Source organism: Punica granatum, chromosome 3, assembly GCF_007655135.1.
Source record: "Punica granatum isolate Tunisia-2019 chromosome 3, ASM765513v2, whole genome shotgun sequence".
NCBI classification, from domain to species: Eukaryota; Viridiplantae; Streptophyta; class Magnoliopsida; order Myrtales; family Lythraceae; genus Punica; species Punica granatum.
The window spans coordinates 31,807,992-31,822,013 of NC_045129.1; the positions used below are offsets into that span (position 1 = coordinate 31,807,992).

At 37.0% G+C, this 14,022-nt stretch overlaps 1 protein-coding gene across 1 annotated transcript; it reads left to right on the plus strand.

Annotated features, from left to right (window-relative positions):
• Positions 1-10,474: 10,474 nt before the first annotated feature.
• Positions 10,475-13,714, plus strand: LOC116201475. Its single transcript, XM_031532722.1, has 3 exons — positions 10,475-10,646; positions 11,108-13,200; positions 13,297-13,714. The coding sequence occupies exon 2, from the start codon at positions 11,128-11,130 to the stop codon at positions 13,051-13,053; it is 1,926 nt and encodes a 641-aa protein (XP_031388582.1). The 5' UTR covers positions 10,475-10,646; positions 11,108-11,127; the 3' UTR covers positions 13,054-13,200; positions 13,297-13,714.
• Positions 13,715-14,022: the final 308 nt, after the last annotated feature.

Here is a 14,022-nt window from a genome sequence, read left to right on the forward strand (position 1 = left end):
CTTAAAAGTATACAAACCTGTAACTCATCAGGTAGTATTATCTCAAAATTCGTCAACTAGTTAACAATATCCTGGAAATTACTCATGTGCACAGTCATATCACCTCCATCCCGGTAACGGAGGTGAATAAGCCTCTTCACGAGAAAAGCCTCATTTTGTGGTGTCTTCCTCGCGTAGAGATTTACCAACTTATCCCACAAAACTTTTGCATTTGTCTCCTGAACAACATGATGATAAATACTATTGTCTATCCACTGCTGAATTAAACCGATGGTCTTCCGATTTGCTTGTTCCCAAGCTTTGTCATCCTTATCTTTTGGTTTCGCCGAATCCCCTTCAATGGGATTGTACCTGTCCCTACAAATAGAAGATCTTCCATCCAAGACTTCCATATAGAGTAGTTGGTTGCAATGAACATGAATATAGATCCCGTCGACTCCTCTATCTCAAAAACACTGAAAAACTCAAACTTCTTTAACCCGAGGCTTTGATACCACTTGTTGGGAATGGTGTGCTTGGACATACAATAATGCAACAATTAATCTTCCTCCATTACTAATGTAATCGAGATAGAAACCAATCAAATTAATCAACAAGTAATAACGAAAAAGAACACTGAGAATTTTACATGGAAAAAAATCACAAGACCGACTTCGAATTAACGATCTACTATCAATGAAGATTACATGATGTTTTTCATCAAGAGTAAACTCTTGGATGACCAAACTCAAGAGACACATTCTCTTGGATCGCCCAAACAACAAAAATTCGTCACCACAAGGGTGGTTTACAAAACCAGTCACAACAGCACCTAGAGAGCTCGAATAAGAATTCATACCGTTCAGAACCTAGCCCCACGTGTGATGAAGTCGCTGCCAAAGTTTCATCCTGATCAGAGTTCGTTTATCATCCCGATCGAGGTTTGATCTCTAGCTGGCCGGACAAAAAAAACTTCCTTGCTACTTTTCTGTATTCTGCCGTTCTGTTGCTTCTTTGTGTTATGCCATTCTATTGATTTTCGTCCCTCAATAACTCGACTCCTTGCTTAGCTATTTTGCTGAAAATTAACCCCACAAAGGTGGGTTCTTGAGTCTATTAAAGCTCGATAAAACCGCAACATGATTTGAGCCCAAATCCCTCTAAATTGGAGGGATACCCAACATTTTCCATGAAAAGGGATGTTTTCTTAAATTGTCATATTTTTTTTCCTCTTATGTTATTAGAAGTTCATATATATATATAGTTAATTACACTGATGATCCAAAAAGTTTTAATAATGTATCAGGTTGGTCCAAAAAGTTTTTTTTGCTACTTGATGGTACAAAACGTTTCAAAGTTTGTAACATGATAGTACAAATCGTCATCTCGCCATTGACGCCGTCAAGTCGTCCTTTACAAGACTGTAAATTTTACACCATCATGTAACTTACGTAAAACATTTTGTACTATTAAGTTATAACTTCAAAACATTTTGCACCATCATGTAACGTCCCATAAAAATCAATTTTGCACCATCAGCGTCGGCTTGACGACGTCAATGGCGAGATGACGGTTTATACTATCATGTTATAACTTTGAAACATTTTGTACCATCAAGTAGCAAAAAAAAATATTTTGGACCAACCTGATAATTATTAAAACTTTTTGGACCACCAGTGTAATTTATTCATATATATATATATAAAGGTTGTTTATAATTTTTTAAAATTTTCAACGCAAATTTTAAAATTTTCTTTATATAATTTCCTGCAAAAATTTCTTATTCTCTTAAAACTTCAGATATATATTTCTTTTCAAAAAAGAATGTTGTAATTTTGCAAATTTTATATGTAATTTTAATTTATTATAATTATTTGAAGTTTTTACTCATAACATTTAGGTGTTGGATGAATTTTTTTATTATCTTTAAGATTCAGATAAATTGAAAAATGTATGTTTTATTTTTTGAAAAATATCTTGTAATTTTTTTGCGTAACTTTCTGTTTTCTCAAAATTAAAATTCAGATAAGCCTTTTTTTTTTTAAATATCGCAGATGAAACTGAGGGGAGGGCGCTTGGCCGGTGGTGGTCATCGGCAACCAGCCACCCAACCACCTCCCCCCCCCCTCTCCCCTTCCGGTTTGTCGATTTTGTTATCTTGTTTAAATTTTGAAACCCTAAATTCATTAAGAAAAGAAAAGAATAAGAACAAAGTCAAGGTGGAAGACTTTGTGTCAAGGTGACACAAAATCATCTTTAAATTTTCGTTAAAATTGGTAGATTATTCAATGAGTTTCCCGCAAAAGCTGGACTCTAGTTTCAATTATTGATTATTGATATTGATTGATAAGCATTTAATGAATAACTAAAGGAAACTGCGTGGAAATGGTATGAAATACTCATTATATATTAACAATACTCAAGAACAGTAGGGAAAGGGGAAAAAAATGCTTCCGTTAGTTAGATGCATTGTTATCAGAACCGGTTGGACGGGGCGGATCGGTCTGATCGGGAATTGGCGCTATGTCAAGTCTAATTCTACCTTGGACTCAAAGTGTATGAATAAACTCATGAACCCAAAGAACTGGGCAATTTTTCAAGGAAACTCACGTGAATTGACCAATTTTATGGGTTCTCTAAAAAATGTCAAAATAGCTATTATAGTGATGAAATTGAACCTTAGACCTCCAAGCTATTGCGATGAAGTCTTTCACCCACTAATCCACTAAGCTATCAACTTTTTATTGTGCACTTTTTACCATTCCTTTATTATTTATCTAGGTGACCTTCCTAAATGTCTATTCATAGTCACATTTAATTGTTTTTCTTAGTAATATTATAATTATTGCATATTTATCAAATTAAAATTATTTTAATTGGTAATATTATTGTTTATTTAATTTTTAATTAAACGTGCGATCCGATCCATCGAACTCTCAATTGAATCCATAAACCCGTGAAACCATGTCTTTACCGGTTCAATATTCGGTTCGGTTTTGATAACATTGGTTAGATGCAAAGAGACGTAGTAAAGGGGAAAGGAGAGAGTGTGTGCAGAGAAAAAAAATAGGGGAAGAGTGAGGAGATTAGGAATTAATGTGTAGTCATGCTTATAAAATTTATTATTTTTGCCTCAATTTTATGGTTATTATTAATCCAATTATATGTAATATAGGAATTTGAGAAAGTAAATGTTAGACCAAAGGGGTCTTCTTCTTTTTATAATAGTATTGATATAGCTATAGATTATCTCTATTTTGAAAATCATAATTCTTCAAATCCGTTTAAGAAAAGAAGTCATCGTTAATTTGCCTATATTAGTGGAGACAAGAGAGGCCCCCATCACATGTGATGTCATTAACAGTGGAAAACTATGGCTTGAATAAAAAACACGAAGAAAAAAGGGAGATTTTAAAAATTAAATATTTTGTATTATTTATTACCACTTAGACATTAAGTATACTTTCAAACATATTTTTTCAGTTATTTTACGCGTCAAATGTAAGTGAAAATGCAAGATTTATCGGGATCTTTAGTTATCTGATTGATTTTGTATTTATCAAATGTTTTGATCATGTAAAATATTCAGAATTTAATATTGATTGAATACATAAAATTCGTATTTAAATTCCTTTTCTATTTAATTGGCTCTTATTCTAAAAATGGTGGTAGGGCAACCAGCGAGGACGCTGAGACCCTAGAGTGAGATATATGTAATATTTTAAGCAAATTCCACATTAAAAAAACACAAAAGGGATGCTGGATATATAAGCAAATCTCAAATTTCTAACTGCTTATACATGATTGTATATATACGTATCCAACAAATTTTCTTAATGACTATCTGTTGAAATTTTTAAATAGATATATGTGCATATATGATGAGTTTGGAAATAGCTTTTCAAGTGTCACTCTTCCTTTCAACCCATAGCCACGTATATTTCTCCTCCATCGCCAAAGTTTTGTCCCCTTAAAATGGCCTTTCATGCTTATAAGCTTTTACGGTCTGGAAAAATCCGATCTTGAACGTATGCCTCCCTTGTGTGTCCCATGAATCTCTAACCTCTACAAAGTCGGCACGATCAACCTGCACAAATGGGTAATCGGGAGGGAATCTCGATTTTCTTCTTTCGATACCTAGATGAGAGTGTGCAAGAGAACAAATAGAGAATTGAATTTAGAATTTAAGAGTACCTAGAAAATAATTATAAAAGTTTGTGGGATATTCATATCAAATTATCGTAATCTGAATAAAAGTATGTGATTGCACATCATGTCCATAGAGAGATTTCTAAAGTAAAAGGATATTACTATAATAGAGAAGATGGAGGTGGACTTCATCTGGTAAATAGGATTGATACTTTGGGTTCCTAGCATAAGCCATTTCATTCCCACGGTTTGAACGAGCGAGAGAAGCCAACTTGAGTTCGAGGGAGCTGGAAGCCTATTTGAGAAAAAAAAAATCGACTGCTTTTTTTGTAATAAAATATAACTTTTTTTACTTTTTTTTTCAATTTAATAATAGAATCATTACATTTTATGCTTTTTTACTAATTCTCTCTTATAATTTTATTTATTTATTATTTAATTTAATTTTTTAATACTATATTCTCTCAACTATTCAATATTTTTTCTCAATTTCAACATTTATTGTTCAATTCAACAATACAATCCTTATTTTTTATCTTATTCTTCAAATTCTCTCACATACTTTTTCCGACCACTTTTGTCTTCATCTTTTCAAATCAAAAACTAAATCAAACTTAATTTTATTACCAAACGCAATAGAAATCAATAATATTCTAGGGTATAGTTATGGTGATGAATTTATTCCTACACTGGTATTTTTATTATCTTTACATAAGTATTTTCTAGAACTGCATTGTCATAGTCATATCAATATTTCGGATCATGGATGTATTTTATATGATCGATTATTATAATATTGAATCTGTGCATGATCCAAATGGTTTAGATTGTGGTTATTTATTGGGCTTCAAGTTCACCCACCAAAATATACTCCTAAGTTGTTTTTACAGGTCAGAGCGGCAATGGAAACTTGTTTATTCGGATTTCATGTATTCGGTGAAATTTGTATTTCGTAATATTTATCAAATTTGTTTTGAGAATTATATATTTTAGATCATGTTTGTATTTATCAAATATTTGGAATTTGTATGGAAAAAGTCATGCATTATCGATTCTATTTATTGGATTTTATTTAAAAAAAATTTGGGATGTTACAATTGGTATAAGAGCCATTTTCCATAAAAAGTTGAACGATGATGGGATAGCAAGGACTTGAGTCCCTGACGGGGGATTTATGTAATACTCTAAGCAATCCCATGTCAATAAAATACGGAAGAGATGCCGGGTATACTTGTGAAATCTGGGGTTTTCATGGTACACGCAAATGTTTTATATTTTCCAAATCTCAATTAAAATTTATAAAACATATAAAGCCCAAGCTCCTCTATAACATGCACAAAGCGAGTAGGGTGGGTCTCTCCACCTGCGGTGAACCACCTTCCTCTTATATATGTGTATATATTAGATTTTAAATTTTAAAATTTTTATTCAATTTAACACTTACTCCCCTTGATGTGCATCACCCGGTATTTCGAGTTCCACGGGTACGATTAATTTAGATTCGAGAGAAATCGTCTCGCTAAGCTTTAAAGGTCTTCGAATCATGGATGTTCTCCAATCACAATACTCGCACTTAAGACCTTGTTTAAAGAGATAAATGTCAAATCACCTAAAATCAACCTATGTCAATAAAAAACCTATTTCAATTTATCACCAAGTTAAGTAATATTTTTTATTTGCAATGTTATAAATATTCTTATATTTTTGGGTGAAATGCAAGGTTACACTAGTCTACTAACGAAGACTAACGAGATGTTTTTAATTAATATCGAGCCCTTACTATAAGTAAAATTGGTCCATGTAGACTAGGGGTATGGAAGGCCTATTATATTGCATTACGGTTTTCCAATTAGGAATATGGAAAATTTAAACGAAGATTATCGGAAAAAAATATTAGCTATACAGTACGTATGAAGTATTAAGAAGTACAATATTTTGAAAAATTAGGATGTGGGTCATTTACTATCAGTTGGGAATTATAATTTTTAGACGTAAATACCTTATGATTTGTTTTGAAGAAATTTTTTTTAAACCACAACATCGTGCCGGGATTGCTAGTGACAAGTTATAACGATATAATGAATTGCAAGTTAAATAATAAAGGCCTGTTTGGTTTCAAGATTCTACTTTAGAATCACAATTCTAACTTAATTATACCAACTACAAAACAAAATATTTCATACAAAGTCAAAGAGTGGCCCCCATTTATACCACTTTTTTCCACAACAAAACAACATAACTCATACAAAATCAAAGGGTGGGTCCCATTTATTCCACTCAAAATCAAAATCAAAATCTGATTTTAAAATCCTACTATGAAACCAAACGCAACCTAAGTTTTGTTTTTTGATAAGTGCATGTCTAATTTTGGAGTTCTGATGTGATTCGGTACAATAATGCTGATATGATGCGCCCAATTTAAATAATAATTTATCAAAGAGAATGTAGTGTAGTGTTACACGTCCTCACCGGGTAACCAAGAGATTCCAGGTTCAACACTCGATAGAATTACCCGTATCCCTTTATTAATTATTAAAATTTTTATTTTATTATACTAAATAATTGGGATACTCTGTAACAAAATAATAATAATAATAATAAGTTACTTATTATTACTTCGATAAGTCACCTCACCAACTGCCATTTGACCTAAAATCAAATATGCCCGTAATATTTCTTCCTTGCTTACTATGCAAACTCGGCTGCCGTATCTATAATTCCCACCGCCTCTATGCAAATCCAAACGTCCAAGGAGTGGGTTCGACTTCCTCCACAGGCTTCTAATAGAACTTTCTCCAATGGGCTGTAATAAGTTAAACTTTGTCAGCTTTATGAAAACCCTCGACCTAAACACACCTCAAATCTATATTCCCACCAAGTGCGGAAAATGAATATAAATCAGTGTTATCAGAATCGGACCGGATGATAAACTAAAAAGGTTATGAGTTTATGGATTTATGAGTCCAATCGGAGGTTCGATGGGTCGGACCGTACGTTAAATTAAAATAAATTAATTAATTAACATCATGAGCAACAAGACAAATACCCTTTCACGAATCCCTCAACCGTATTTGTGCAAAAAGCGCCCACCCACCCACTGTTCTCCCTCAAAACAACAGAGCAACTAGACGAATGCCCACTGCAGCCTCCTTCTCAAGGCATCTAAGAGGCAATGAACCCCCCACGAAATCGACCTCCAAGAGGTGGGCCGTCGTCTGCAACAGCAAACGCTTCAGCTCCTCCAGCACCAACAAACTCCCCTGGGGTTGCCACCAAAGCCTCACCCACATGGAGGGATTCACCTACTGCGGGCTTTCCTCTTCCCCCATAGTAAGGAAGAGGGTCATGGTGGTGGCTACACCTCCCGTTCCAAGCACGCCATGATATGGGCACTCACTCACGTTGCTAACAAGGGCGATCTGTTCACTCTGCTCCTCGTGATCCCTCCCGGCTCAGGGACAGTGTCAGGCACCGACTCCTCCTCCTCCTGGCCTTATTTGGCCAACTCCCCATAAAACCCATAAAATCGGCCGGTTCAATGGAATTTTGCTAAAAATCGGCCAGTTGAATGAGTTTGAAGGTTCAAATTTGCAACTTGGATTTTTAATCAGATCAGACTGGACATGGTGCTGGTTCCTGATCTGATCGGTCGAATCGGCCGATCCGATCCGATTCGAATAACAATGGTATAAATAGTTATGCTTTTCATGATGAATAGTAGAAGTACTAAATATTTAAACAAAAATACTACACACTATGTCTTCCCGTGGCATAATATCATGTTCAAATTTTGAGAGTTTTATACGTTTATGACCGGTTCTCATCTTAAAACCAAGATATTTTGAGATCCATTTTATAATTTCTTGCTAGACTTTCGAGGGAAGAAAAATCTCTAGCTACACTAAAATAAAAACAGAAAAGAAAATAAATGAAGAGTTTTGGTATGTTTGCAAATAAATCAAATTTTACTTAACTTAACCTTATTTTTCCCTTAATTCAACAACACAATCATTATTATTCTTATTTTTTTCTTCAAATTATATCTCATACTTTTTCTTATATATTATTTAAATTAGTTTCGAATACCAAATTTTCTCAACCATTTAATATTTTTCCTCAATTTCAACATTTTTTCTTCAATTCATTAACACAATCATTACTTTTTTATCGTTAAATTACGCTATATATCCTATGGTTTAATATTTTTTTTCAAATCTATTATATGTTTTAAAAAGTGTCAAATATATCCCATGGTTTATATTTTTCTCCAACTCTAATCCGCGCGTTATATCTTCTGTTAATGAAACGTTAGTAGGCTTCAAATCTATCATATGGTTTTAATTTTTTTCTCAAATCTATCCTATGGTTTAAATTTTTTTTCTCAAATCTATCTCGGATAAAAGGGTCACAATGGCAAAATCGTTAAATTTTGACAGAAATATAACAGTGTGATAGATTTGAAGAAAAATGTAAATCATGGGATATATTTGACACTTTTTAAAGCATATGATATATTTGAAAAGAGGTTAAACCATGAGATATATGGGGTAAAATCTCCCACATACTTTTCTCAATTACTTTTTTTTTCATCTACTCAAATTAACCTAAATCAAGTTAAATCAAATTTAACTTGAGAAAAATAACAAAATGCTCATTAAAAAATTTTAAAACTAACAAATTACTACTCGAAAGATTTTTTCTAACAATTTAATCCTCTAAAGATTCTTATCCATAACATTTTGGTCCCATCGTTAAAATTTCGTAACTGTCATTATAAAAAAATGACATGGACGCTTATGTGGCATCTAGTAGGCTAACAACCCCCCATTAACGTTGATCTTCTTCGTGAACGATGCCGTTTTTGTCTTCCCTTTAAGCCGAAAATGATGTCATAGCTTTCAAAAAAAAAAAAGATTTCTGATCCTTTAACCTCCCCTACCGAAAATGATGTCATCACTCCTCTCCCCTCCCTCCACCGAACGACGTCGTCACTCCTCTCCCCTCCCCTATCAAATGACATCGTCACCATCATCGTCACCCTTAATCTCCGGTTGTTCACCGATCGGTGATAACTCTTACGTTCTAAGCTCGCATCTCTGTACTCCCTTCTTGCTTATCTCTCTTCTTCCTCCTACTGGGCTGATAACCCTCTCCTCCTCCACCCTATCCTCCTCAACCTCCTCTCTACCCTTCATCGGCTCAAGTCACTCCTTAACCAGTGTGCGGATCCTTCCTTCAATGGTAGGAAGCTCCGCATGCAGAGTGACCTCGACATGGTCTCCTCTTCTCTATCCAACCACCTCCACGACGTGCATTTGCTCCTCAGATCCGGTGTCCTCCATTGCCAATCAATTGCTATTGTTCTGTCCCACCCCCGCCTCGACTCAAACAAAATAGACGTCCAACTCTTCATCATATACATTTTCACTCGCCTCCAGATTGGATGGATCGAATTTAAGAAGAATGCTCTTGAGCCTTTGCTCTAGCTTCTCTCGAACAATGAGAAATCAGTTAGTTTAGAAGCGAGAGAAGGCAACATTGCGTACCTCATCCAACTTCTCGATCTCCATCACTGTCCTTCAATCTCTGAACAAGCCGTTGCAACGATCTCATTTCTGGCCTCGGTAAACGACGAGACGAGGTAGCATGTCCTTGAAGGAGGAGGATTGGTCCTTCTGCTTAGAGTACTCGAGACTGCTTCAATTCCGCTCAAGGAGAAAGCCGCGAGTGCAGTGGAATCGATCATGGTAGAGAAAGAAAGCACATGGGGAATTCTCTACAAATGGTGGGATATCAGTTCTCATCGAAGCGTGCAGGTCAGTGACGATGATGGTGATGACGTCGTTTGATAGGAGAGGGGAGAGGAGTGACGGCATCGTTCGGTGGGGGGAGAGGAGAGGAGTGACGGTGTCATTTTCGGTGGGGAAAGTTAAAGGATCAGAGAACGTTTTTTTTTTTTAAGGAGTGACGATGTCGTTTTCGGATTAAAGGGAGGACAAAAACGATGTTGTTCGTGCAGAAGATCAACGTTAATGGGGTCGTTAGTCTACTAGATGTCATATAAGCGTCCATATCATTTTTTTTGTAGCGATAGTTATGGAAATTTGACGATGCGACCAAAATGTTATGGAGGATTATATTGTTAGACAAATCTTTCGAGTGGTAGTTAGTTTTAAAATCTTTCATTAAGCATTTTGTTAGTTTTTTCATTTAATTTTAATAAAATATCTCAAAAAGTGATGGGATCCACCAATGGGCCAATCAGGCCATATGAATTTCCCTATTTGCTACAGTTCTCTTCATGCCCCTGGACGGAACACCTTATGCCCGCAGCCAAACGTCCCTACATGTCCGACAGAAACGAGTAAATCTGGAAAACGGGAAGCCCCAGAAAGAAACGGATTGCCCTCCGGAGTTTCTTTCTTCTGCCATATCTTCGATAAAGAAACCCTCAAACGAAACGCCGGGTTTCGGCTCCCGACACGACGGCGGCCCCTTCCCTTCTTCCCACCTCTCAGGTAAAGACATATAATGATCAGTCTTTCGTTCAATCTCCAATCGAGCGGGAAAATCTCTGCAAGATCCCTGCAAATTTGATGCTTATTGTGCTCTTGATCGATTTGGGATCATCTATGACGAGCTCCGTTTTTGCTTGATTTTGTTTTGATGATTTGTCTGCATTATTGATTTAGCACTGGCTAACGTTAATTATCTGTTGGGTCGGATAAATATTTGTCCGACACCGTGCATTGATGAAGCTTAATCATATCTCACCTGTGAAATTCATGAAATTCTAAGCCGTACAGCAGAATTTATCCCAATGAAGAAGAAACCCGAGCGTAGATATGCATATCGTGAACCTTTTGTTGTTTGATCTTGATATTTAGTATATTTGATCGTGTGTTGGTGTAGAATGTGACTATGTTGTCGGTGGATTTGACACTGGACTTGATCATTTTCGTTTGCGTGTAATGTGTAGCTGTTGACCTCGAAAGTGCGATGCCATCAGAATCGGATAAGTGGGGGTGGAAGCATGTGAGTGTGTTCGGTGGCTTCGATAGAGGAAGCGGCACCAAGCGCTGGAAATGCAATCACTGTAACTTGCGATACAATGGCTCCTATTCGCGCGTGAGGGCCCACCTTCTCGGCTTTGCCGGTGTCGGTGTCAAGAGCTGCCCTGCAATCGACCGGTCTCTGAGGGAAGCGTTTCAAGTCCTGGAGGAGGAGCGGCTGTCTCGGAAGAAGAAGAAGAGAGGTTATTCTGGGTGCGAGAATCCTTCCATGCGTGGTAAGAACTTGCAGAATGGACATGTTTCTGTTCAGAAGGGAGGAGGTAAAGAAGCCGTGGACGATCTCGTGGCGAGATTCTTCTATGCTGAGGGGTTGAATGTGAATGCTATCAATTCACCCTACTTTCAGGAAATGACGAAGGCCATGGCAACTTTTGGCCCCACTTATGAGCTCCCTTCAATGGATATGCTCTCAGGTTCTTTGCTGAGCAAACAGAAGGAAAGAATCGAGAAGTCCGTGGCTCTCATTAGAGAGTCTTGGCCCCACACAGGCTGCTCAATATCATGTGTGGGCCGACCAGATGGGACGACAGGCTGCTTACATGTTAAAATATTCGTTGGGGGTCCCAGAGGACTGGCATTCATGAAATCGCTTGATATGAATGATGGGATAAACTGTGGGGATGATATGCAGAATGAGCTTGCAGGCATCCTGGGCAATGTGATTGTTGAAGTGGGGCCTGCAAATGTGGTCCAGATAATCTCAAATCTCAGCCGAGAGAGTAAATTCGTGGAACCCCTTCAGTTGGTGAGGTTTCCCCATATATTTTGGTCTCCTTGTACTTCGAGTTCCATTCACATTTTGATGGAGGAAATAGCGGAGCTTGACTGTCTAAAACAGATCTTTCTGTACTCCAAGGAGATCGAGCAGTGTTTAATTGCTTATCAGCGGCATTCTTCATGCATGCTTACCCAACACAACCTAGAAGAGAACAATCATGAGTCACTTCCCATTGGTTTCATGGCCTCTTATCGAAGCCTGCAGAGGATTTTTGAGCTAAAGCAAGCTCTTCAGGAGGCAGTTCTTAGTGAAGAATGGAAGATGTGGAAAACAACCATGACCCAGGATATTCTAAGTATGGAAGCTGCTATCCTCGGGGATGAATTTTGGACCAGAGCTCAATCTCTCATGCAGCTATTTGAGCCCTTTCTAACTTTACTTTCCACTTTCAATGTAGAAAAATCAACTCTAGGGGATGTTCACGATTTTCGTGTTCGAGCACTAGAATTTGTAAGGAGTACTGCAGGAATCAACGGTATTATGTTGAGTCAACTGGAAGCATTAATAGATAGAAGATGGGATGAGCTTTTCTCTCCACTCCATGCTGCGGGATATATTCTTAACCCAAGGTTCTTTGGGAGAGGCCAGAACAAGGACAGAATCGTAATGAGGGGTTGGAAGGCAATGCTTGAGAAATACGAGAGTGAGAGTACAGCAAGACGGGTTCTGAGAGAGGAGCTCAGTTTCTACTGGCGGTTCGAAGGCTCGTTTGGGGAAGAAGATGCAATAGACTGCAGGGACAAGATGGACCCAGTTGCTTGGTGGGAGAACTTCGGGTTTGAGACACCTCACTTGCAGACAGTAGCCATTAGAGTTCTGAGTCAGAATTCAAGTATTGGTGTGTCTCTCGATATCTGGGAAACAGGCAATGTTCCACTTGCTGCAGAGATAATGGAGGACCTTGTTTTCGTACAAAATGGCCTCAGGCTTCAGAATGACAGAATAGGGATTCTGAGTGTCCCATATACTAAAGTGAATGATGTCAATTCAAATTCCCTGTCGATTGATAGGAAATGGGATATTGCTCATCTTGATCAGACCAAGGCAATTGTGAACGATTATCAGAGAGAGTGAGGAGAATCCTGCGTACTGCTTTGCTTGGATACTATTCTAGGTTTCGCGGGTAGGAATTCAAAACTCAAGATTGAAGCTGTGTGGAGTATAGGAAATGTCAAGCACACAAAGGACCACCTCTTAGCCGCCGTCGGTGATACAGAGCAGGTGATTCTCTGACTCGATTCTTACCATGGATGATTGTAGTCGTGATCTGTATATGATGTTTCTTTAAATGACCTGTTTTTATTTTCTTTCCCTTAGGTTCCCAGGAGATGGAAGGAGCTCCTTTGCAATTGGTACTTCCCGCAGTTGCTGCTGACATTCGTTATCGGTGACATGCTTTTCCGTGGACAACAGAAGTAGCAGACCACTTAAAAGGGGACTGCAGCAGCTGCAGGAAACCGCAACATACGGGGATCATAAACTGCACGAGACCTTGTGTATCCGTAGAATGCACCTGATCAGTTTAAGACACCATAAAACCATTTGTCCTCCTCATTGGGATGTATGGTTTCCAAGACTAACCTGAACGTCTAAGACACAATATTGTCGTACCCAATGACATTTCGAATGTGTTTGGTATTAGAGTTGAGTTGAGTTTTAGTTTTAATTGATTTGTAATGATTGTGTTGTTAAATTATGAGAAACAATATGAAAAAGTAATGAAAGTTAAGATAAAGTAATGATTGTGTTATTGAATTGTGAAAAAAGTGATGTTCAGTATTAAAAATTGAATTGAATGATTAAAAAAAGTAAAAAAGAGAAAAAATAATAATTATGTTATTGAATTGAAAGTAAGTTGAGTTGGGTTGAGTAAAAAAAATTTCTAAATTAAAATACACCCTTTAAATGAATTTTGATCAATGTGCTTAATGATAGCATCAATGTCTAACAGATTTTTATCGATAAAATCAGTCTGTGCCGGAGCATGCATCTAGCAGCTCTTCGTGTTTCAGAGGATTGTTTTGATTGACGAGATGTTTCGTC